At 35.8% G+C, this 16,450-nt stretch overlaps 1 protein-coding gene across 2 annotated transcripts in view; it reads right to left on the bottom strand.

Moving 5' to 3' along the window:
• Positions 1–16,450, bottom strand: part of PTPDC1 (protein tyrosine phosphatase domain containing 1) — a 92,587-nt gene that overhangs the window by 43,386 nt on the left and 32,751 nt on the right. For both annotated transcript variants that reach the window (XM_027098350.1, XM_027098351.1), the window contains exon 2: positions 8,963–9,050. In XM_027098350.1, coding sequence (XP_026954151.1) covers positions 8,963–9,044 — 82 coding nt within the window. In that variant the 5' untranslated portion in view covers positions 9,045–9,050. The remainder of the gene's footprint in view (positions 1–8,962; positions 9,051–16,450) is intronic.

Genomic DNA, 16,450 nt, shown 5'->3' with positions numbered 1-16,450 from the left:
AATGTACTGCTGGATTTGGATTGCTAGTATTTTGTTGAGGACTTTTGTGTCTATGTTGATTAGTGATATTAGCCTATAATTTTCTTTTTTTTGTGGTATCTTTGCCTAGTTTTGGTATCAGGGTGATGGTGGCCTCACAGAAAGAGTTTGGGAGTCTTCTTTCCTCTGCAATTTTTTGGAACAGTTTCAGAAGGACAGGTGTTAGCTCTTCTCTAAATGTTTGATAGAATTCACCTGTGAAGCCATCCGGTCCTGGACTTTTACTTGTTGGGAGTTTTTTTTGATTTCAGTGCTGTGATTGGTCTGTTCATATTTTCTATTTCTTCCTGGTTCAGTCTTGGGAGACTGTACCTCTATAAGAATTTGTCCATTTCTTCCAGATTGTCCATTTTATTGGCATATAGTTGCTTATACTAGTCTCTTATGATCCTTTGTATTTCTGCAGTGTCAGTTGTAACTTCTCCACTTTCACTTCTACTTTTATTGATTTGAGTCCTCTCCCTTTATTTCTTGATGATTCTGACTAAAGGTTCATCAATTTTGTTTATCTTTTCAAAGAACAAGCTTTTAGTTTCACTGTTCTTTGTTACTGTTTTCTTCATCTCTATTTCATTTATTTCTGCTCTCATCTTTATGATTTCTTTCCTTCTACTAACTTTGGGAATTGTTTGTTCTTCTTTCCCTAGTTGCTTTAGGTGTAAGGTTAGGTTGTTTACTTGAGATTTTTCTTGTTTCCTGAGGTAAGACTCTATTGCTTTAAACTTCCCTCTTAAAACTTCTTTTGCTGCATCCCATAGGTTTTGGATTGTTGTACTTTTGTGTTCGTCGGTATGTATTTTTTGATTTCCTCTTTGATTTATTTCTTCAGTGATCCATTGGTTGTTTAGTAGCATGTTGTTTAGCTTCCACATGTTTGTGTTTTTTACAGGTTTTTTTTCATGTAGGTTATTTCTAATCTTATAGCATTATAGATGGAAAATATGTTTGATATGATTTCATTTTTCTTACAAATTGAAGAATAAAAACTATATGATCATCTCAATAGATGCAGAAAAAGCTTTTGACAAAATTCAACACCCATTTATGATAAAAACTCTCTAGAAAGTGGGCATAGAGAGTGGGCATAGAAAGTGGGCATACCTCAACATAATAAAGGCCATATATGACAAACCTACAGTTAACATCTTACTCAAAGGTGAAAAGCTGAAAGCATTTCATCTAAGATCAGGAACAAGACAAGGATGTCCTCTCTCGCCACTTTTATTCAACATAGATTTGGAAGTCCTAGCTGTGGCAATCAGAGAAGAAAAAGAAATAAAAGGAATCTAAACTGGAAAAGAAGACATTAAACTGTCACTTTTGCAGATTACATGTTACTGCACATAGAAAATCCTAAAGATGCTACCAGAAAACTACTATAGCTGATTAATGAATTTGGTAAAGTTGCAGGATACAAAATTAATACACAGAAACCTGTTGCATTTCTATACACTAGCAATGAAAAATCAGAAAGAGAAATTCAAGAAACAATCCCCTCCCAAAAAAAGAAACAATCCCATTTACCATCTCATCAAAAAGAACAAAATACCTAGGAATAAACTTACTTAAGGAGACAAAAAACCTGTACTCCGAAAACTATGAAATGCTGATGAAAGAAATCAAAGGTAACACAAACAGATGGAAAGATATACCATGTTCTTGGATTGGAAGAATGAGTATTGTCAAAATGACTACATTACCCAAGGAAATCTACAGATTCAATGCAATCCCTATAAAATTACCAATGGCATTTTCCACTGAACTAGAACAAAAAAACCTTAAAATTTGTATGGAGACACAAAAGACAATGAATAGCCAAAGCAATCTTGAAAAAGAAAAACAGAGCTGGAGGGATCAGGCTTCCTGACTTCGGACTACTACAAAGCGATAGTCATCAAAACAGTATGGTACTGGCACAAAAATAGAAATATAGATCAATGGAATAGGATAGAAAGCCCAGAAGTAAACCCACGCACCTATGGTCAATTTATCTATGAAAAAGGAGGCAAGACTATACAATGACAGAAAGACAGTCTCTTCAATAAGTGGTGCTGGGAAAACTAGACAGCTACATGGAAAAAAAATGCAATTAGAACATTCTTTCATAACATACACAAAAATAGGCTCAAAATGGATTAAAGACCTAAATGTGAAACCAGACACTATAAAACTCTTAGTGGAAAACACTGGCAGAACACTCTTGGACATAAATTGCAGCATTATCTTTTTCCATCTGTCTTCCAGAGTAATGAAAATAAAAACAAAAATAAACAAAGGAGACCTAATGAAACTCAAAAGCTTTTGCACAGCAAAGGAAACCATAAACAAAACGAAAAGACAACCCACAGAATGGCAGAAAATATTTGAAAATTATGTGACTGATCAGTTTCCAAAATTTACAAACAGCTCCTGTGGCTTAATATCATCAAAATGAACAACCCAGAAGACCTAAATACACATTTTTCCAAAGAAGACATACAGATGGCCAACAGGCACATGAAAAGATGTTCAACATTGCTAATTATTAGAGAAATGCAAATCAAAACTACACTGAGATATCACCTCACACAAGTCAGAATGGCTATTATCAGAAAATCCACAAACAATAAATGCTGGAGAGGGTGTGGAGAGAAGGGAACCCTCCTACACTGTTGGTGGGAATGTAAATTGGTACAGTCACTATGGATAACAGTATGAAAGTTCCTTTAAAAACTAAAAATAGAGCTATCATATGATCCTGCAATCCTATTCCTGGGCATATATCCAAAGAAAAACGTGGTCCAAAAGGATACATGCACCCCAATGTTCATTGCAGCACTGTTTACAATAGCCAAGACATGGCAGCAACCTAAATGTCCATCGACAGAGGAATGGATAAAGAAGACGTGGTACATATATACAATGGAATGTTACTCAGCCATTAAAAATAACGAAATAATGCCATATGCAGCAACAAGGATGGACCTAGAGATTATCTAGGTCCTAGAGATAATGAGTGAAGTAAACCAGAGAAAGTGAAATATTGTATGATACCACTTACATGCAGAATCTAAAAAAAAAAGATACAAATGAACTTATTTTCAAAACAGAAAGAGACTCACAGACTTAAAGAACAAACTTATGGTTACCGGGGGAATGGTGGGGTGAAGAGATAGTTAGGCAGTTTGTGACTGACATGTACACACAATGCTGTATTTAAAATGGATAACCAACAAGGACCTACTGTGTAGCACGGGAATGCTGCTCAATATTCTGTAATAACCTAAATGGGAAAAGAATTTGAAAAAGAATAGATACACGTATATGTATAAATGAATCACTTTGCTGTACACCTGAAACTAACAGAACATTGTTAAACAACTATACTCCAATGTAAAATAAAAAGTTAAAAAAACTAAGATAAAAAACAAAAGGGAGTGGCAAGATATATTTAATGGGATGAAGGGCAATAACTTACAACCAAGAATACTCTACCCAGTAAAGCTCTTGGTTCTGATTTGATGGAGAAATCAAAAGCTTTACAGACAAGCAAAAGCTAAAAGGAGTTCAGCACCACCAAACCAGCTTCACAACAAATGTTAAAGGAACTTCTCCAGGCAAAAAAGAAAAATCCACAACCAGAAACAAGAAAATTACAAAATGAAAAAGCTCATAGGTAAAGGCAATCATACAGTAAAGGTAGGAAATAATCCACACACAAAGCTAGTAGAGGGGTTAAAAGACAAAAGTAGTAAAATCATCTATATCCACAATAAGCAGTTAAATGATACACTAAACGATTAGATGTAAAATATGACCTCAAAAACAGTAATTGTACAATATTGTAAAGCAACCATACTTCAATAAAAAAGGAAAAACCAGTAATCATGAGAAGAGTACAAATGCAGGTTTTTTTAAATGCATTTGAAATTAAGAGATCAAAAACTTAAAACAATCATGTATATACATAGACTGCTACACAAAAACCTCATGGTAACCACAAACCAAAAATCTATAATAAGTATACACTTAAAAGAGAAAAAGGAATACAACATAACACTAAAGACATTCATCAAATCACAAGAGAAGAAAACAAAGGAAGAAAGGGAATAAAAGACCCATAAAAGCAAATCCAAAATAATCAACAAAATGGCAATAAGAACATACACATCGACAATTACCTTAAATGTAAACTGACTAAATGCTCCAACCAAAAGACACAGAGTGGCTGAATGGATACAAAAGCAAGACCCGTGTATATGGTGCCTACAAGAGCCTTGCTTCAGATCTAGAGACACATACAGACTGAAAGTCAGGGGATAGAAAAAGGTATTCCAGAAAAATTGAAATCAAAAGAAAGCCAGAGTAGCAATACTTATATCAGACAAAATAGACTTTATTTTATTTTTAAAAAATTGTTTTATCATTCTTATTTATTGATTGATTTATATTTCTTGGCCAAGCCATGTGGCATGTGGGATCTTAGTTCCCCAAAAGGGATCGAACCCACACCCCCTGCACTGGAAGAATGGAGTCTTAACCACTGGACTACCAGGGAAGTCCAGACAAAATAGACTTTAAGATAAAGACTGTTACAACAGACAACGAAGAACACTACACAATGTTCAAGGGATCAATCCAAGAAGAAGATATACAGATTGTAAATATATATGCACCCAATATAGGAGGCACCTAAATACATAAAGCAAATATGAACAGACATAAAGGAAGAAATTTACAGTACCACAGTAGCAGTATGGGACTTTAAAACCTCACTTGCATCAATGGAGAGATTATGCATACAGAAAATTAATAAGGAAACACTGCCCTTAAATGACACATTAGACCAGATGGATTGTATTGAGATATATATATATATATATATATATATATATATATATAAAGCATTCCATTTGAAAGCAGCAGAATACACATTCTTTTTAAGTGCACATGGAATATTTCTCCAGGATAGATCACATGCTAGGCCACAAAACAAGCCTCAGTAAATTTAAGAAAATTGAAATCATATCAAGCATCTTTTTTAAAAAAAATAAATTTATTTATTTATTAATTAATTCATTCATTCCTGGCTGCACTGGGTCCTCATTGCTGCACGTGGGCTCCATCTAGTTGCAGCGAGAGGAGGCCACCCCTAGCTGCGGTGCACGGGCTTCTCACTGTGGTAGCCTCTCCCACCATTGAGCACAGGCTCCAGGCACACAGGCCTCAGCAGTTGCAGCACATGGGGTCAGCAGCTATGGCTCAAGGGCTGCAGAGCACAGGCTTAGCAGCTGTGGCACATGGGCCCAGACGCTCCGTGCCACATGAGATCCTCCGAGACCAGGGCTCGAACCTGCATCCCGTGCACTGCCAGGCAAACTCCCAACCACTGTACCACCAGGGAAGCCCTCAAGAATCTTTTTTGACCACAATACTATGAGACTCGAAATCAACCAGAAAAAAACTGCAAAAAACACAAACACATGGAGGTTAAACAAAATGCTACTAAACAAGTAATGGATCACAGAAGAAGTCAAAGAGGAAATTAAAAGAAAACCTAGAGACAAATGAAAACAAAACACGACAATCCAAAACCTATGGGATGCAGCAAAAAGTTCTAAGAGGGAAGTTTACACTAATACAAGCTTACCTGTGGAAACAAGAAAATCTCAAATAAACAACCTAACCTTATACCTCAAAGAACTAGAGAAAGAAGAACAAACAAAACCTGACGTTAGTAGAAGGAAAGAAATCATAAAGATCAGAGCAGAAATAAACAAAATAGGGATGACAAAAACAATAGCAAAGATCAGTGAAACTAAAAGCTGGTTCTTTGAAAAGATAAACAAAATTGATAAACCTTTAGCCAGAATCATCAAGGAAAAGAGGGACAGGACTCAAAACCAATAAAAGTAGAAATGAAAAAGGAGAAGTTATAACTGACACCACAGAAATATAAAGGATCATAAGAGACTACTACAAGCAACTCTATGCCGATACAATGGACAACCTGGAAGAAATGGACTAATTCTTAGAAAGGTACAAACTCCCAAGTCTGAACCAGGAAGAAATAAAAACTATGAACAGCCCAATTACCAGTAATGAAACTAAATCAGTAATGAAAAAAAAAAACTCCCCAACAAGTAAAAGTCCAGGACCAGATGGCTTCACAGGTGAATTCTATCAAACATTTAGGGAAGAGTTAACACCTATCCTCCTCAAACTATTCCAAAAATTTGCAGAGGAAGGAGTACTTCCAACTCATTCTATGAGGCCAGCATCCCCTGATACCAAGATCAAAGAAAATTATAGGCCAATATCACTGATGAACATAGATGCAAAAATCCTCAACAAAATACCAAAATCCAAACCAAATCCAACAATATATTAAAAGGATCATATACCATGATCAAATGGGATTTATTCCAAGAATGCAAGGATTTTGCAATATCTGCAAATCAATCAATATGATATACCACATTAACAAACTGAAGAATAAAAACCATGTCATCATCTCAATAGATGCAGAAAAAGCTTTTGATAAAATCAAACATCGAGTTATGATAAAAACTCTCCAGAAAGTGGGAGTAGATGTAACATACCTCATCTTAATAAAGGCCATATATGACAAACCCACAGCTAACATCATACTCAATGGTGAAAAGCTGAAAGCATTTCCTCTAAGATTAGGAATAAGACAAGGATATCCACTCTCGCCACTTTAATTCAACATAGTTTTGGAATTCCTAGCCACAGCAATCAGACAAGAAAAAGAAATAAAAAGAATCTAAATTAGAAAGGAAGAAGTAAAACTGTTAATGTTTGCAGATGACATGATGCTACACATAGAAAATCCTAAGGATGTCACCAGAAAACTACTAGAGCTGATTAATGAATTTGGTAAAGTTGAAGGACACAAACTTGATACACAGAAATCTGTTCATTTCCATACACTAACAATGAACTATCAGAAGGATAAATAAGGAAACAAGCCCATTTACCATTGCATCAAAAAGAATAACATACCTAGGAATAAACCTACCTAAGGAAACAAAAGACCTGTACTTAGAAAACTGTAAGACACTGATGAAAGAAACTGAAGATGACATAAACAGATGGAAAGATATACCATGTTCTTGGACTGGAAGAATCAATATTGTTAAAATGACCATAGTGACCAAGGCTATCTACAGATTCAATGGAATCCCTATCAAAATACCAATGCCATTTTTCACAGAACTAGAATAAATAATTTAAAAAATTTGTATGGAAACAAAAGACCCCAAATAGCCAAAACAATCTTGAGAAAGAAGAACAGAGCTGGAGGTATCATGCTCCCTGACTTCAGACTACACTACAAAGCTACAGTGATCAAAACAGTATGATAGTGGCACAAAAACACACATAGATCAATAGGGATAGAGAGCCTAGTATAAACTCAAGCACTTATGGTCACTTAATCTATGACAAAGGAGGCAAGAATATACAATGGGGAAAAGACAGTCTCTTCAATAAGTGGTGCTGGGAAAACTGGACAGCTACATGTAAAAGAATGAAATTAGAACACTCTGTAACATAATATACAAAAATGAACTCAAAATGAATTAAAGACCTAAATTTAAGACTGGTACTGTACAACTCCTAGAGGAAAACACAGGCAGAACACTCTTTGACATAAATTGTAGCAACAGTTTTTTGCATTTGTCTCCTAAAGCAAAGGAAATAAAAGCAAAAATAAATAAATGAGACCTAATTAAATCTAAAAGCTTTGGCACAGCAAAGGAAACCATCGACAAAATGAAAAGACAACCTACTGAATGGGAGAAGATAGCTGCAAATGATATGACCAATAAGCGATTAATATCCAACATATATTGATATAAACAGGTCATACACCTGATGAAAAAATGGACAGAACTGAACAGACATTTTTCCAAAGAGGAAATACAGATGGCCAACAGGCACATGAAAAGATGCTCAATATAGCTAATCAACAGGGAATTGCAAATTAGAACCACAATGAGATATCACCTCACACCTGTCAGTATGGCTATCATTAAAAAGAACACAAATGACAAATGTTGGCGAGGATGTGGAGAAAAGGGAAACTTTGTACACTGTTCGTGGGAATGTAAATTGGTGTGGCCACTGTGGAAAACAGTATAGAGTTTTCTCAAAAAACTAAAAATAGAGCTACCATATAGAACTTCCACTCTTGGGTATATATCCAAAAGAAAGAAAAGCATTAACTCGAAAAGATACATGCACCCCAATGTTCACAGCAGCGTTATTTACAATTGCCAAGATATGGATGCAACCTAAGTGTCCATCAACAAATGAACGTTTAAAGAAGATGTGGCGTATATATATACAATGGAATTTATTCAGCCATAAAAAAGAACAAAATCTTGCCATTTGCAGTAACATGGATGGACTTGGAGGGCACTATGCTAAGTGAATAAGTCAGAGAAAGACAAGTACTGTACAATATCACTTATATGTGGAACATAAAAAATACAACTAGTGAATATAACATAAAAGACTCACAGATATTGAGAACAAACTAATGGTTACCAGTGGTGGGGGGAGCAATACAGGAGTAGGGGACTGGGAGGTACAAACTACTGGGTGTAAGATAAGCTCAAGGATATATTGTACAACACAGGGAATATAGTCAACATTTTGTAAGAACTGTAAATGCAAAGTAACCTTCAAAAATTGTATAAAAAATTAAGGAATAAAAAAGGCTAAGGTCATTAATCAGGATTTTGAAAAGGAATTTTAACAGGTGAAAATAGTAAGGCAGAAATAAACAAAAGGCTGTAAGTAGTACCTGCAACTTGAGATTCCAATATGAAGAATCAGCCTTTTCTTTCATGTGTATTCATATAACTATTAAACTCTAGTTTACACAAAGACAAAAAGCATATTAAAGAACTATTACCTTTCATGTTTGCAGCATACCCACTGTTATTCACCAAAGTAGAATATGGTTGTTCATTTTGAGGCAAGACTCCCGCAGCCATGGTAGTCTGTTGGGGGAGAAAAGATTACTTTTTGAAGGTTTGCCTATAGAATATTCATATGCTAATCACGTATAATGTGCTAGACTTCTACTGTCTTATACAGCAGTCATTAGCTAAGGGGTTATTGAGCACTTGAAATGTGGCTAGTACAGATTTGAGATATGTTGTAGATAAAGAATACAAGATTTTGGAGACTTGTACAAAAAAAGAATGTAAAATATCTAATTTTTTACATTTATTTGGCATTGAAATATTTTTGATATATTGGGTTAAATACATTTTTAAAATTATTTTTCTGATTCTTTTTATTGTTACTGGCGAATCAAAATTTGAATATGTGGCTCACATGATATTCTACTGGACAGTGCTGTGCTAGACAGTAAGGACATTACAGAGAAAAATAAGACATACTCTTCCTATACATTTATAGTCTGTTGGGAAGATAAGATGTAGACACAAATAATGCTAATATGTGCTAAGTGTCACAAGGCAGTCTTGGACAAGCAAGACGGCTGTCCAATTTGAGGGTAGGTGCAAGGCTTGAAGAAGGAATTTGTACTTGAACTGGGCTCAAGGAGTAACATTTATTGTGGACATGACAGTACACTAGGCAATTAAACAGAAGCCCTCATTCTTTACTAAAAGTAAGGTAGATAGCTAGTGGGAAGCAGCCGCATAGCACAGGGAGATCAGCTTGGTGTTTTGTGACCACCTGGAGGGGTGGGATATGGAGGGTGGGAGGGAGATATGGGAACATATGTATAACTGATTCACTTTGTTATAAAGCAGAAACTAACACATCATTGTAAAGCAATTATACGCCAATAAAGATGTAAAAAAAAAAAAAAGAGTTTACTGAGTTTATGACTTTACAGTTAACAGTCTTCATCTAGCTCATGCTAAGCTATATGGCTAAGTGTTCACTGTGTTCCTATGGTTTCTCCACTGAGGAAAGTGAAGTAAATCTTTTTATGTGTCAAAAAGCAAAAACTGCCACCTTTCTGAAGCCCCTATTATGTGTTGGATTGTGAAATAAGGAAAACACATTGATCTTTGTTCCCTGGTTCCTGACACAGAGCAACTAGACCATCGTAAATTCCTAAGTGATAGGAGCCCAAGGAGCCTCTTTTGTTCCAATTCTAATGAGGCAACTTTAACTCTAGGTGGGCTACTGGATGGCTCCTGGATTGCACTGGTCACCAGAAAGACCAAGCCATGATTAGAAGCTTGGAATGTTCTAGAAGGGGAGAGTTGACTGTGACACAACAGAAAGTCACACACAATATTAACGTTTTTTCCTAAATAATGATTTTAATATTTTTCTTTGAAAAAGCACGTTTATTGTTCGGGCATCAATGACTGGGGGGGTCAAACTATAATTTTTATATGGTTATGTATTTTTTTTAAATGCTCTAAAAATCTGTTGAAATTTTTTGCACCAATAAATTAACAGTGGCAATTAATACAGCCTTAATATTTTTCCCTAGAGCATTTATTTTTGTGAGAAAAATCACTTCACAAATTTCAGGGGTCCTCCGAGAATTTCAAATTCACTAAAATTTTATTTCTAAAATCAAGTTTTATATGCTCAATAGGTATAAAATTTTTAATCTAAAGTCCTACTCAATGAAACTGTCTCCCTTCAAAAGAAATACAAGAATTAAAATCATAGAGGTGCTCTAACATGAAAGAAAAAAGAAATTCCTGCAATATTTATATACAAATCTGGTATCATACTAATTAATACAAAATTTTATAATGGGCATAACATTTCAAATGAATGTTACATAAAGACAAGAAGTCAATGGACTAATGGAACAAGTTGTTCCAGGAAACTCATTAGCAAAAACTTAATTTGAAAGAATATACATTATGATTAGATTTACAGTAAACATTTTTACCATATTACTTTTCAAAAATTTGGACTTTTAAAACATGTTTTGACCAAAAAACAATTTATCACCATGTTAGAACCATGGAATTTTAGAGCAGTCAGAGTTCTAGCCCAGGCTGTTTTGTAGATGAGGAGTTATAAAGCATATCCCAGGTGATCCAGCATGTGGTAACAAGGTAGAACCAGTTGTCACTTTTTCTGTGAAGGCTTCCCTGATGCCACCCTAAGCTCTTCAGCTGTAATGTAATGAAATGCGTCTACTGGACTGGCTCCCCTGCACACCACGGGGTCTCGAGAGGAGAAGCCATGATTTGCTCATCTCTCTCTCTAAAGAAGGGGAGAGTCTGGTGTAAGGAACACATTCACTGCACATCTGTTGAGCTGAAATGGGCATACTAGACTGAGTTTCATGGATCTATTCATGTCTTATTTATGTCTGTATCCCCAAGACCTAGAGCTCACTGAAAACGTGGCTTTTCATGTTGTGGTTAAGACTCCCCGCTTCCAATGCAGGGGGCGCGGGTTCGATCCCTGGTCGGGGAATTAAGACCCCACATACCGTGCCGCGCAGCCAAAATAACAAACAAAAACAAAAAAACAGAAAAACTCCATGGCTTTAAAGAGTGTTGAATTAATTTTACTCTTTTGGGTAGCAAAAAGTACAAATATGATTGTGGACTGTCTTTAAAAACTTTCTTTTTAACTAGCCCCTCAGAAACTCAAAGTTGTAAGGAACCTCAGAAGTCCTCTATTAGAATCCTAACCCACAAGAGCATTCTCTCCACAATGTCTTTGAACAGTAACACTGACATTATCACACAGCTCTGGTAGTTAGAAAGCTCTTTATAACGTGGCCACTCTGTAATTTCTGCCCATTGGTGAGAAATATTTCTGCCCTTTGAGACTACACAGAACAATAAATAAACCCTTTCTTCCTCATATCAAAAGCTGGCTGGCAATCATCCCAAATTACATCTTCCCAGACTAAGGACCAGCAGTTCCTCCCCTCACCGTTTTTCATATGTAATGGTTCTAGACCTCACAGACCTGGATGCTGTTTTCTATTTACACTCTATAGTTATTCATATCCTAGTACTCAGAGCTGAGATGTATCCCTCAGGTGGGGTGTGATCATCAAAAATTAGAACAAAAACAATCAGCTCCTCTGTCTGCAGTGAATGGGGCTTACCATCATATTTCAGCAGTCTCAAGCAGTTTTCAGCAGTCTCAAGACACATCAGGATACAATGGTTAAAAAAAAAAGGCTAAAAAATGATCTATAGTACATTTTGAGGTTAAAAAATGGACATTCAGTACAGATAATTAAACATATATAAAAGTTTAAAGTGAAATAAATGGTACAGAAGAAGAAGTAAAGTCTCCATTCCTATCTCCCAGCCCAAGTTTTACTCCCCAGAGGTAAACAATGTAAACATAGGCTTTAGTTCTTCCGGTGGGTAGTGACTATATGTACACCTCTGGTTATTATTTTATCATCTTTAAAATGATTCACCAGACTATTGAATTCCTGGTATAAAAGATGCGGAAATTGGCTCATTTACTCTACCAACCTCCTACCATGCCAAACCTTTCCCCATTTAATACATCATTATATTTTTAATTCTTCTGATTATCTTTGTAATTTTAAATAACATCCTTTAACCATCTTTTCTTCTATCAACTTTAAACAGTATCATGACTCCTTACCTTGTAAAATAAGAAAAGTAGTTTATCTGTATTATTCCATTTCACCTTTCCCCTCCACTTCCACGTTCTGCTAACTATATCATTTCTTATTTTTAAAGATTTTTAATTTTTAAGCTTTAGCTATATCTGTAATTAAGTTTCCCATGCTTTGTCTATAGGCTCATTCCAATATGTAAGATGAAATACAATATAATTATTGAGTGTATTAGATATTATATATATATATATATCTGTATACACATATGTATAATCCATACATATTTACCTTAAAAATATTTTTTACCAAGTCTTATGCTTGGACTCATATAAAAAGAAGTGCAATCGTGTATCACAAAACCTGTGCTGCTCAAAGTAAAACATTCCAAGCATCAGTGTCAAGTGGATTATCCTTTATTTCATTAGCTGCTTAAAACAAGGGCAGATTTTGTTCTGCTGTAAATTTAGACAATGTATTTCTTATACAGACTTCCCCGTTTGTTTGTTTGTTTTGCGGTACACGTGCCTCTCCCTGCCGTGGCCTCTCCCGTTGCGGAGCACAGGCTCTGGATGAGCAGGCTCAGCGGCCATGGCTCAAGGGTCCAGCACGAACCAGCGTCCCCTGCATCGGCAGGCGGACTCTCAACCACTGCGCCACCAGGGAAGCCCTCAAATTCTTAATCATACTATCTACTTGCTTTTTAAAAATATTTTTTCCAAGCCCTTTGGGTTCCTAATTCTAATGTGGATGAAAAGCTTCCTAGGCCCACTAAACAGTTACCAATGTAGGATTTCTTTTAATTGCACCCCTGAGTTGAGGCCACTGTTCCTCAGATTCTGCTTTGGCTTTGCTCTATCCTCAAGTAATTTTTTCATGAAAGGTGAATGGACGACGAACTTTCTAAGTCCTCTCATTCTGAAAATATTTATTTTATCCTCATACTTAGATGATAATTTGGCTACTTACAGAATTCTACGTTGAAAGCCATATTATGTCATGTCTACTGTGTTTTAACAAACAACATTGCTGATGAGAAGTCTGGATGTCAATCAGTATATTAGAAACAGGCCCTTTTCATTAACCTTGATTATTAGTTCCTTCCAATATGTAGATTGAGTCTCCTTCAGAAGCTAAAATTGTCTGTGTACCAAGTACCATGATCTATATTTTAAGTGCTCTACTTTACAAAATCCACATCATTCTTACAGAATCACTCTATGCAGTATATACTATTATTAGCTCCATTTTCTCAGGTGGGAAACCTTGCTTGAGATTACACATTTTCACTGGTAGAGCTGGGACATGAATACAGCCTGCACGCTTCTAATACCAATCCACTGTGCCCTACAGAAAGATCTGACCAATGTACACAATTCATTAAAAGACAAGTCTTTTCTCTCGTCCTCATCAATGCCAGCCATTTTAAACCTTTTTAACAGAATCATCTCATTATTGTTTTACTTTGCATTTCTTAAGTGAGGCAAAGTAGTTTTTCAGAAGCTTTTTTAAAAACGTGAATTTCTTGTAAATAAACTGCCTGCTTCAGAATTTAGCCCTTTTCCTACTGGGACATTTGCCCCTTTCTTACAGACTTGCAAGATGTCTTTCCATATTAATATCAACTCTTCATCATATATGCTGCACATCTTTTTATTTATTTATGTTTGATGTGGACCATTTTTAAAGTCTTTATTGAACTTGTTACAATATAGCTTCTGCTTTATGTTTTGGTTTTTTGGCCTCAAGGCATATGGTATCTTAGCTCCCTGACCAGGGAACGAACCTGCACCCCCTGCATTGGAAGGTCAAGTCTTAACCACTGGACCACCAGGGAAGTCCCTGTACATCTTTTTAAAAATAGCTTACCATGTCTTAAATATGTTGTGTGTTTTGCCTAGCAGTCTTACTCTGTCCTGTAGTCCAGACTGTAAGATTTTTCTATTGACTTTTCTGGCTGCAGTGACACAATACAAAAAGCTTTCTCCAATATAAGCTGTAAATCCCAATTTAATGTCTCCCATTTGGGGGTGATAAATGCTGTCCCTTTTTTGCAGGTTAACAGTACTATTGCTAAAACATAAGTTAATCTACAAAATTAAAGATAGTCCATCTTTAAAGAATATCATATGTATCCTAATATGACTTTATAAAAGCCATCTTTAAAAGTAGTAAAATAAAATATTCTTATTTGTAAATTATCTACAATTGTAAAGCTTAAATACTATATTTTACCAAACAACACGACATGCTTTATATGAAAAAGTAATTCTTCTAACCTAGGAAAAACAGTGGAAGAATGGAAAATTTTCTTTAAAGGTGTTAGTAACCCAAGAGTTACTATACATGTGTACAGTTAAATTACCAATTTTCAAAGATCTGAAATATATAATAAACATTAGTTTGAGAAACAGAATATTTCAAGACCATTCAAAATCTAAGAGTTAAAACAGAAAATCAGCTCTATTTGTATCTGTAAGGCCATCAAAAGCATCCAGTGCAGATTCCTTTTCATTCTTCTCGCAGTTGCTGATCACTTGCCTTCATCTAAACTCTAGTAGCCTCAGTTCCACTGCTTTATAAATTAAACAGCTTTCCTGTTTTCCTGAACAACCAGTCAAACTTTCATCCTGTTTTACTTAATCCTTCTTTCTCCTCAAGGAAATCCTCATTACTTATTCAATAGGTCTCAATTGCTGACTTTTTTTCCCTTTCTCATTAGACTAGTTATTTGAAATCAGTATGGCAGCTCCAGAGCTGCCTTTATTTTAGGCTAATTTAGCCCATTGCTTAAGGCCATATCTTTCTAAGGCTTCCACCTGCTTCTCTGGGTATTATGAGGCCTTTCTTCTCTGGCTGGTGGGAACACGAACTATTTCCAGCCCCCTGAGTGCCCTGAAAACTGTTCTGTCTACTCCTTCCTGTATCTTTCCCTAGTCTTGAGTAATTTGCACAGGTCAGTACTCAGCCAAATACTTTAGGCCAGCGAAGACTTAAGGGCCCTCTGCACGTTTCTGAAGGCTCTCTTCACACTGCTCCCTTCTCTCCAGTACGCTACGCTGCAAATTCTAGCCACCCTGGCTCTCTACACATCTCTGAGAAGGCTCTGTTTAGGTACCCCTGCACTGCAGCCTACAGATTGCTTCCAGAGAGGCAGCTGGTGCAACCTTAGGCTCATCACATTTCTCTTCTCTCAGATATCACAATTCCAAGCTGCCTGCTTTCCAATGTCCAAAACCCATTTTTTATATATTTTGCCTGGCTTTATAGTTATTTCAGGCAGGAGGGTGATTCTGGTCTCTGTTATTTCATCTTGGTTGGAAGCAGAAATCTCCGTTGGCCCTCTTCAAATACCTCAAATTCAGGGGAACTCTGCAAGAGTGCTCATTGTGCATTGACTCTGCATAAAAACATTAATTTACTGTCCAATTATATACAGCTCAACTAGGTTAGTTAAACTATATGGTATAGTCAAAAGTTCTCTGTTTAAATCTTGACTCAGTTCATTGCCTTCTGTATGAACCATTTTGAGCTTCAATTTTATCTTCTGTAAAATGAGGATTATTATATCTACTTTCTTAGGATGCTGTGAAGATGAGAGGTTGTGTAAGTGTGTGTTTCTAGCACAATGTCCGGTATATAGGTATTCAATAAATGCTTATTTTCATTTGCAAGCCAGTATCTGTAATCTTTTTGTTTCTCTCCCTTCTGTCTATACTCACTTCATTTTCCTGTGATTTTTTATAAGAATCTGTAAAGGATTCCCTTCATTATCTGTAAAACAGTCCTGCCAGTAGTTAGTAATGGTTGAGCTTTTCAAGAAGATTTATA

Source organism: Aethalodelphis obliquidens, unplaced genomic scaffold (assembly GCF_003676395.1).
Source record: "Aethalodelphis obliquidens isolate GAN/ISIS:26980383/991018 unplaced genomic scaffold, ASM367639v1 scaffold122, whole genome shotgun sequence".
In the NCBI taxonomy this organism is placed as follows: domain Eukaryota; kingdom Metazoa; phylum Chordata; class Mammalia; order Artiodactyla; family Delphinidae; genus Aethalodelphis; species Aethalodelphis obliquidens.
The sequence above is the reverse complement of the archived record's forward strand: the minus strand, read 5'-3'. Positions and strand labels throughout refer to the sequence as shown.